The following is a 10,795-nucleotide window of genomic DNA, read 5'->3' as shown; positions in this document are numbered from 1 at the left end:
TCTACCAGTTCTCTTTATTCCGCCTAAGTTTGCTTCTGCTGATTTAAGAATTTCCTTTTTAACATTCTCCCATTCTTCTTCTACATTTTCTACCTTATCTTTTTTACTCAGACCTCTTGCGATGTCCTCCTCGAAAATCTTCTTTACCTTCTCTTCCTCAAGCTTCTCTAAATTCCACCGATTCATCTGTCAACTTTTCTTCAGGTTTTTAAACCCCAATCTACATTTCATTATCACCAAATTATGGTCGCTATCAATGTCTGCTCCAGGGTAAGTTTTGCAGTCAACGAGTTGATTTCTAAATCTTTGCTTAACCATGATATAATCTATCTGATACCTTGCAGTATCGCCTGGCTTTTTCCAAGTGTATATTCTTCTATTATGATTTTTAAATTGGGTGTTGGCAATTACTAAATTATACTTCGTGCAAAACTCTATAAGTCGGTCCCCTCTTTCATTCCTTCTGCCCAGCCCGTATTCACCCACTATATTTCCTTCCTTGCCTTTTCCAATGCTTGCATTCCAATCTCCAACTATTATTAAATTTTCATCTCCTTTTACGTGTTTAATTGCTTCATCAATCTCTTCGTATACACACTCTACCTCATCATCATCATGGGCGCTTGTAGGCATATAAACGTTAACAATCGTTGTCGGTTTAGGTTTTGATTTTATCCTTATTACAATGATTCTATCGCTATGCGTTTTGAAATACTCCACTCTCCTCCCTATCTTCTTGTTCATCACAAAACCTACTCCTGCCTGCCCATTATTTGACGCTGAGTTAATTACTCTAAAATCACCTGACCAAAAGTCGCCTTCTTCTTCCCACCGAACCTCACTAATTCCTACTACATCCACATTCACCCTATCCATTTCCCTTTTTAAATTTTCTAGCCTACCAACCTTTTTTAAGCTTCTAACATTCCACGCTCCGACTCGTAGAATGTTATTTTTTAATTTTCTGGTGACCCCTTCCTTAGTAGTCCCCACCTGGAGATCCGAACAGGGGACTATTTTACCTCCGGAATATTTTTCCAAGGAAGGCGCCTCCATTATTGCTATGTGAAAATGCAGAGAGCCACATTTTCTTGGAAAAAAAGCAGCTGTAGTTTTCCATTGTTTTCAGCTGCGCAGTACTCAGAGGACTGAGTGATGTTGATACGGCCGTTTAAGTCATTGTGACTCCCGCCCCTAACAACTACTGAAAGAGCTGCTGCCCTCTTTCAGGAATCATTCCTGAAGAAGAAGTGTTATAAACTTTATTTTGGGTGTAAAGTCGCGGACCAAACAAGGGCCTGGGACTTGCATATCTGTTGTTTATTGTGTTCTAGGTTTCTCACTGAAAAATGGCACATGCCATTTGCTATCCCTATGATTTGGAGGGAACCCAAAGATTACTCTTCTGACTGTTATTTCTGCTCAACAAACAATTAAGGGATTACGTCAAAATCAAACATACAGTGTTGTACCCTAACTTGCAATCTGCAATGAGGCCAGTTCCATACGGCAAAGAATTGCCCATAGAACAAAGCCTCCAGAACATCTGGCATTAGATGAAGACAGCTCAGAGTCTGATGGAAGCAAGAAAAAGAAACAGATTCTGGTGATATAACTTTTGAACAAAGCAGTTCATCCTAGCCTCATTTACTGACTGAAGAAAATCTTAACGATCCCATACAATATTTGAAGTTATAAGCTGTGGTTATGCATAATGCCAATAAATTTCCATCAGTACCTGTGGCTCATTCTGCTAGTATGAAAGAAACATATGAAAACTTTAAATCTATATTTGAAAAGCTTCAATATGCAGTGTACAAATAGAATATTTGTGATTTGAGGGAATTTATTCTTGGTCTGCAGCTTGGTTACACAAAGTACTGTTGTTTTTTGTGTGAATGGGATAGTAGAGGCAGAAAAAAACCATTTCAATAGAAAAGAATGGCCTAAACGCAAATCACTCATTCCTGAACAGAAAAATATGAAACATGACTCATTGTGTACGCCTAAAAATGTATATCTACCTCCGTTACATATCAAACTAGGCTTAATGAAGAATTTTGTCAAGTCCATGGACAATACTACTGGTTTCATGTACTATAATAGAAGTTTCCTAAAATTAGTGATGCAAAAATTAAAGAAGGAATATTTGTGGGTGCACAAATATGATCACTAATGCATGGCAAAAGGTTTGAGGAACTACTGAATCCACTGGAGAAAGCTCCAGTTTATATCGCTCCTGCTTCGTCCATTTTCAGTAATTCTGCTTCCCAAATAACAAAATTCTTCTACCTCAGTAATCTTTTCTCTTCCTATTTTTATATTCAGTGGTCTATCAACATTATTTCTACTACATTTCATTACTTTCATTTTGTTCTTGTTTATTTTCATGCGGTAGTTCTTGTGTAGGACTTCATCCATGCCGATCATTGTTTCTTCTAAATCTTTTTTACTCTCAGATAGAGAATTGTTAAAAAACTGTACAGCATACTTGTGGTAAGACAAAAAATATTGGTACCGCTATACAATTATCAGAAACAGTACATCATGTACTAATTTTCTCATCATGAAGTGAACACTGAAACATCTGGCGAGGATTTTCAGCCATCCAATATTTGATATGAAACTGCATCATCTGAAATGAAATACAGCATTGGGCCTATCTGTCAATGTTTTTGAAAGACAGTGTAATGATTAACATGTTTCGGTTTGTCTGTTCTCTTAAGTTGTTGCATGATATAGTTTCAGATTTAAAACCATGAATTTTACTGCAAGATGTTATTTTATGTTGTTTTTGTGCATTTTACTAAATTAACTTGTCATTTATAAGACAGCGGTTCATGGATTTTATAATTGTTTTTGTGCAGTAAATAATCCCTTAACTCTAAGTATGTTAGCTGCAAATAAAAAAATAAAATAATCCTAAAAATTCATTGAATTATTATTAAATTATTAACATTCTACTTTATAATTACTTTAAATAAATCAATCCGGCTAAGAATTTTTAACATACTGAAAAAAGAAGATAATTGCAATAATACACTGTAAATAATAATACTCTAATAGTCATACAGACTATAATAATTTATTTTCAAAAGAGGAATTTTTATTTATCAATACTTTAAAAAACGGTAATACAGAGAATATATAAAAACAAAGTTTCTAAATGTTAGTTATACAAATCAAAACAATAATTTTAATTTTATATAATTAATAAAGAATCAAAAACGTACTTATAATAGTAACAACTATAATAAATTATATTACACAGAAGTAATGAATTACTGGAATAAACTAAAAACAGCATCTGTAATTTAATAACAGAACAGAAAATAACACATAAAAAAAAATAACACATAAAAATATCACATAAAAGTGGTATGATGTTGAACTGAAAAGAAAAACACTAACAATTGGGAAAAATGGATCAAAAAGTTTGCAGGTGATCTCTAAGGGCAATTCCCAAAGAAGTTATTGCTTCTGCTTAAAATTACTTTTAACAGTTATGCTTACCAAAACTATGATGGCTGTGCAGCATTGTTCTGTAGTAGATTAACAGTAATGAAAACTGCATAAAATATTACAAAAAAAGTTTAAACTAGCTGTGGTAAATGATCCATGTTCTATATAAGATTTGAGAGTAAAAATATTTTCAAAACCAATTCCAGTAGCTGAAAAGCCCTTTAGAACAAATTAAGAAATTGTTTAATTTTTTTTTTTATTGCTTACTTATTTTAATGGTATATCTACCTACAAATCTTCTTGAGATTAGCTAGTCAAGAGTCAAAACCAGCCTCATTTCAAGGGAGCTTCTTCTTATGTTGACAGTTCTACAAATTTCAGCAATTTTCAGAACTCTTAACTTAAACACTTCAAGAAATTAACAAAAATTACAACATGAAATTCACATTGAATGCTTGATGCAATATGTACTAAAATATTTAATTAAAAAGCCTTAATGAAACTCCTTGAAATAATTCCTACTCAAATTTAACTTTATAAAAAATGAGTTTTAAATTCATTAACTTCTCCAAATTAAAAATACCACGATCAAGCATTAAAACTATATAAAATTTTTGGTTGCAAGTATTAAATGAGAGTATTTTCACACTTATTATCCTTAGAAAATAAGAGAGATAACGTAGTATTTTTCGTAATCTTTTATATTTTTAAGATCACAATGGTGACCAATTTAAAACGAACACATCGCACTTCTAGTCATTACATTTTATTTGTTTCAAATTTTAACAGAACCAACTTAACATTTATTTTAATATTATATTCAGCTAAATTTAAATGCATTTCATACTCTTAAATATGCAATTATATCAGATTTGATCAAGAAGCATTTTGATTGCTCAAATCTAAGTAACATTGTTTAAATTTAAACAGTTGTTTTACAAGGTTTAGTTTGCACATTAGCTTTTAAGGAGTTCTCTAAACTTATGGACTACATTTTTCAACATTTAACATAAACAGTTTATGACTTTTACTAAGGTGTCCTATATAGGGTGTCCTTGAAGCACATACAGTCCAGTTATAATCAGGAGAAAAACAAATAAGCAGAAATAGTAGTCTAATCAAATCTACATAGGAGGGAAAATAGTTCAAAGATAATTTCAGCATCTTCATCAAATATTTTAAGACAATTCTGTTTTACTTGCATTAAAAAATTATTCTCTTAATTCACGTACCCTTTATATTATAGTTTTAAATTATTGTTTATTTGGAAATTATCTTTTTTTGGTATTTATATCTACATCACCACCAGGTGGTATTAACTGATAATTTTCTAAGTATCTTTTATCACCATTTAGTAAGTGTTCAACAATTTTCCACACATCATTGCTTGGTTTGACCAAATAAATATGCTTCTTCATGTTTGTACCAGCTTTTCTAACAATAAGTTTCTTACTTTCAGCCCATCTGAAATAAAATGATTACATAGCAAGACAAAAGTTATAACACACAAGCATAAATTTAAACAAATAATATAATTTTATTAACATAAACATAAATAAATGATAGTTTAAAAAACAAATACAGATATTAAAAAATAATTTTCATTAAAAACATTTTTTTTTTATTTATATATACTGAAAGTAAATTTGAATAATGCACATGAATCTAACACCTGCTTTAAAAATATAGTTGAATACTAATAATTTATCAACTAACTTCTATAAATTACTCAAAAAGTACAACTATGAAGGATAGCTGAAATATAATTCAGTCACTCATAATTGCAAAATAAATCTGATTATCAGTCAAATTAAATAAATATGCCTTAAAAATACATTTTAGTTGCAGTGAAACCTTACATTTATTTTTATATCTAGTCACCATGTACAGTAACTATTTCTCCCACAACACTGTTTACGTATTTTTTTTAACAGTGAATCATTCTGTCAATGAAGAATAAATGGTTGCAGTTTTTCCGTGATCCATGGCCTCATGTATGTCCAGTTCATCATCTGTGGTGAAATGAATACCCTCAATATAAATCTTTTATTGTGAAAAGAAATGAAAATCACGGGATGTTAATTATGGTAAGTATATTTGATGTGAAATAGGTTTAAATTTCAACTTCACATGAGCCTCAGCAGTTGCATGCAATGTGTGTGGCTAAACAATATCATGTTACAGAGTTAATGGCTCCACGGATTGTTGAACGTGGCACACATATCTCCTAAGGTGTTTTTTAATTTCTGTAAGTTTCAAAGAACTTACAATCAACTCGGCTTACAGGTACATTATTTATACATAGTCAGTTACGTACAGGTGTTTGGAATCCAGATCACTATCATGAGTGTTTTTGCAGAGGGTTATGTTTCAAATTTTTTGATTATAGTGAACTACAGTCTTGGGCAAGTTAATGTGAACAGGAGTATATTTTAAAAAAATAATCAAATTTATTGCATATAAAGAATGTAGTGTTTATTACAATATTTTTTAGTATTTAATATGTCCTCATTCTTTAAACCATTGTGAAACCACACCTTTATCACAGCACTAATCATCTTCTCTTTGGTAGTGCAGTCCAATTTTCTCAGCCTTTTCTTCACAATTGTCCACAAATTTTCAATTGGATTTAGGTCTGGTAAATTTTCAGGCCAGTCCAAACACTAAATCCCTTTTTGAGACATGAAAAGCTTAAATTTCTTTGATGAGCGGCAGGGATAAAATCTTGTTGAAAAACAGCGTTTTCAACTACAAGTAAATCTGCAAGTTTTTGAAGTTCTGGTAGAGCCCTTTTTTCCAATAATGGGATGTACTTCTCACTGTTCATCATCCTGGAGATTGGTACTAAAATTTTAGATCGAAAGAAGCTGAAGCAACTCCAAAACATCTCTTTCAAGGATGCTTTACTTGTTTAATGTGTTCTGGCAAAACCTGCTCATCATTTCTTTGCACACGTGACACTAGAAAATGACTCATTTTCCTTGGAGAAAACGACTTTTCTACAAGTCTGAAAGCACTGCAGTTTTTGTACTTTTTAACCCAAAGAAGCCCTTTCTTCTTCATGGCATCTTCTATAAGTTGTTTTCTTATAGGCTTTCATACCTTGCGACTGCCTTCCAGAAAGAAGTCTTCTGTGTATGGTAGAATCATGAATTTTCACTCTAGCTGACTTGAAGTCTTTTTGTAACTCAAAATTATTTTCCTGAGGATTAATTTTACTTATTCTACATAAAATACCATCATACTTTCAGGTTGTTTTATGTTTTCTCCTAGACCTTTTCGTTGGGGTGAAATTGTACCCATCTCAAGATTTTGTTTTATTATCTTATTACTACACCTAGACTAATCTTACACTCTGCTGTTATCTGTCTTTGAGTCATACGAGTATGTTATTGAGTGTTATTATCTTGCTTCTTTTCTTAGGAGTTAAATCCATATTACTACTTTTCTAAATTTATAAACGAATCACAAGATCACTTACACTAGAAGAAACCAAAATAAAATAGGTAAGCAACAAGATATTTTCAGGCAATACTTGAAATTGAGGAAAACAGCTGGTATAACTGGAATCAGCGAAACAAGATAACTAACTAAAAATTACCTCCTGTTCACATTAATCTGCACGACTGTAAATTGCTGATATTCAGTGTTTTGATAATGATGTATCTGAACAAATTTTACAGCAGCTCAGTTATGCAGTAATGTTTTCTATTTGTTTTTGAATATGGTGGTGATACATTGTTGTGTTATCTGATGGGTCATTTTGAATAAATTCATCAATCACCTTTTGGTGCTTCTTATTGGTCACAGAAAACGGTCAACTACTGTGAGATTCATCCTCAATATTTGTTTTACTACTTTCTGATGCACAAAATGTTATCGCCCACCTACTCACAACACTTTGATCAACAGTTTCATCACCATAAACGGTTTTTAGACAATGAATGTCATTAACTTTCACTTTTTCAGCAGTTACAATTCACTGTACATTCTAGTAGACATGTTGACATAGCAAGTGAGGTGGACTCCATAACAATGGCTACTCACAGAAAATGAGATGGAGCCGGTCAATGAGTTTTGGAATGTTAATAGTAGGGAATGAAAATAAAAGACAGCAGCACTTTTCGTTTACTACTGGATAAAACAATAATAATATTACTTTTTTTCTATTTCTGAGCAACAGAACTTTGTTTTTATAATCCACTAGTAAGCTTGTTCAGATACCATACTTCTGTTATCATTAATAGATGATAATTATTATTTCATTGTAAAATAATAATGATGGTATAATCCATTAAGAATAAATACATAAATTAAAAGCTTTATTAATTCCAATTTTAGTATTAAATTTTCATTACAATAAAAAAAAATCCCTGGGAGTAAACTTCCATAATTTTTCACCAGCATAGAAAGCAATAGCGATTGTGCAGGAGATTATCTAAAATCGTCAAACAAATTTTAAATTTTTACCTTAGAACTAAAAAACAAAAGAAAAAGTACAATATCAATATGTCAACAATGTCATCGAACAAAGAGTAGATTGAGAAAATAAAGCACGCTTTTTATTAGAAAAAAGTTTAGTAAAATTAGATTTTACAGTATGGTGTAAGTGCTGTTGAAGCTTTGAATTGTTGTTAAGGAAGCTGGTAAAAGATTACTTTTAATCTAAATATAATTGAAAGACCCCCAAGGAAGATTAAGAAAGATCCAATTAAACTGTGTAGAGGAAGGCCTGAAAAAAAGAACATCAGTGGAGAAAGTTTACTAGGAAGAATATCTGATCCAATATTTATCTGTAGCCTGATCCAATATCAAATGAATAACGGGAAAAATGATGACCGCCAATAGAACAAAAGAAATGTACTACCAGATACAACCTCCGATATACTTTATTACCTTTCTCCTGGAATGGCATATTAACAAAACTCAAGTCAACAACTGAAATTAGACCGATCAAAATAGTATTTTTAGTTATAAAATTCAAATTAAGTTTGGCTTAGCAACATTTACCACAAAAAAGATTTTAAAATCAATATAATCTTTAATTAAATTATCATACAGCTTTGCTGTATTTTAAAAATTTCATCAAAAAAGAGATTTTTTTTACTGCTGAACAAGACTATCGCCAATCAAATCCTAAAACAAACAACAAAACTCAAAATGCAAAAAATGGTTATATAATTTTATATCAAGTCAAAAAATAGATAGCAAGCAGCATTAGTGTATTAGTGTTTATGTGGCAGGAACGGAATATCTGTAACTAATGAGAGCACATGATGTCATTACGTTAAGTTAAACTAATTTTAATAAGATGAAGAGATGAATAAGTAAAAATAGTTACATAATCATAACCATATAATTAATAGCACAAAAGAAAACTATAAATTAAATAACAAGCATTACTCACAGCTTAATCAATTTATGTTCTTTCACAGTAAAATCATATGAAAATACCAAATCATAAATGTCATCTTTTGCAGCATAATCAAATATAATTTTTTTTACCTTATTCATGCCTTTTTTATTTCCAGGAAAAGTAGACAATTCTTTACAAACTTTTTGATCAAGTGTTCTGAAAGTAATAATTATTATCAACATTAAACAATTTAAAGGTTATAAAAATGTATTTTATAAACATATATATATATATATATATATCTTTTTTTTGTAGTATGCAAGTAATTAATAATAAATAAAAACCACCAGTCAGTTCAATAAACTTACAGAGTCATAAAAGTTTCTGGCGAGAATTCAACAGATCTTAAGTCTTTTTAATGATGAGGACTAATTACACAGTTCAACAAAAAAAAAAAGAATATAAAAAATGATATTTCAATGTCATTCTGCAGTCTAAATTTTGTAGTTCACTAAGAGTTCATTTATAGCCAACCATGGTTTACAGCTTTTTTGTTTCCAAGAAAACCATTAACGACATGTTTGAATGACTTTCATGCTGGCAATTCTTTAGGATTCAAGTTGCTGTCAAATATATTTTCATGAATTAATTTTCTTATTTGTGGGCCAATGAATAATCCCTCTTTTAATTTGGTTTCACTTAATCGTGAAAAAACCTCAGCTAAATATTTAAAGCAGTCTCTATCTTCAATGCAAAGGGTCCCACAACTGACTCGAATCCACCAAACAAAACCTAGTCAAACTCGCCTGAAAGGCACCATGACCGGAGAGAAACTGTGTGATATACTGATTGGGTGAAACCCTTGTAATCGCACTTAAATCAGACGTTATAGGAAATATATCAGGCGTGTAGCAATCTGTGGGAGATTTGTTCCACATGACCTGCCAAGGCCCCGGTCTTCAATCTCCTACATTTTTTCTGACATCAATAGGTTATTTACTGTAAATGTTCCTTGAACCGAAAATTCTCATCAAGGATAACACCCAGGTACTTTTGAGCCATAATGTACCAAATGGGAAGACCAGCCATCCGAACCGGATTCATCAGGAAGACGCCAATCGACCGTTAAGCAACATCATTGTAGTTTTCTCTGGACTGAAAATCATCTTATGGTGGAGACTCCACAGCCAGTATCTCACAAGCATGAGCAGCTTGGAACTCTACTTCATTACGCGAATCCCTTCAATCAGCAGCAGCATGTTGTCAGTATAAGCAATGACACGACAACCTTAAATATAACATGGAATCGAATTCTATAATCCAAATAAGAGGACTCAGAACACTGTCCTGAGAGCATCCTTTAGTTAGGGTCTTATGAACCTCTGAGCCGCCATCATGCAGAGAAACAGTCCAATGGCTAAATAACTTGAGAACACTTCTAATTTAGTTCATGTACATTTTCGTTTCTGCATCTGAAACAGGGCAGAGCCACCATAAGTTATCAAATGCCCCAAATATATCCAGAAAGATCCCTAATACATACTTGCATGAAGCAGAGGAAGCTTCATGCAATCACCTTTAGTATGGCATTCTCAGTGCCCTTGCCCGGTTGGAAACCATACTGATTGTCCCGTTAGCAAATGATCAGTGACCTATCTAACATTAATACCCAAATATAGGACCTTCTCAAAAATCTTACCAATCACAGGCAAGAGCGTTAGTGGACAGTAAGAAGATTTAACAATATGATCTTTGTCGTCACCTCTTAACAACAATATCAAGTCTCTACACTTCCAACATGCCAGAAAGTGGCCAGCAAAGAGCAACCTACTATAAATTCTAGTTAGAGGAAAAAATAACTACTGGAAGCGCTCGGACGAGGAGCTCCACTGTGATACAATCATATCCAGGGACCTTGTGCCATGTCATACTGCAGATCACCTGACATACCTTTCCCTCAGTGATCTCAGAAGATTG

General features: G+C 32.1%; 1 protein-coding gene across 2 annotated transcripts in view; it reads right to left on the bottom strand.

The window, feature by feature from the left end:
* Nucleotides 1–3,386: 3,386 nt before the first annotated feature.
* LOC142331827 (uncharacterized) overlaps nt 3,387–10,795 on the bottom strand; it is a 53,942-nt gene continuing 46,533 nt past the window's right edge. For both annotated transcript variants that reach the window (XM_075377970.1, XM_075377969.1), the window contains 2 exons: nt 8,870–9,034; nt 3,387–4,926 (listed from right to left, as the gene is read on the bottom strand). In XM_075377970.1, the coding sequence (XP_075234085.1) occupies nt 4,734–4,926; nt 8,870–9,034 (358 nt within the window). In that variant the 3' untranslated portion in view covers nt 3,387–4,733. The remainder of the gene's footprint in view (nt 4,927–8,869; nt 9,035–10,795) is intronic.

This window comes from Lycorma delicatula, chromosome 10 (assembly GCF_047948215.1).
Source record: "Lycorma delicatula isolate Av1 chromosome 10, ASM4794821v1, whole genome shotgun sequence".
NCBI classification, from domain to species: Eukaryota; Metazoa; Arthropoda; class Insecta; order Hemiptera; family Fulgoridae; genus Lycorma; species Lycorma delicatula.
The sequence above is the reverse complement of the archived record's forward strand: the minus strand, read 5'-3'. Positions and strand labels throughout refer to the sequence as shown.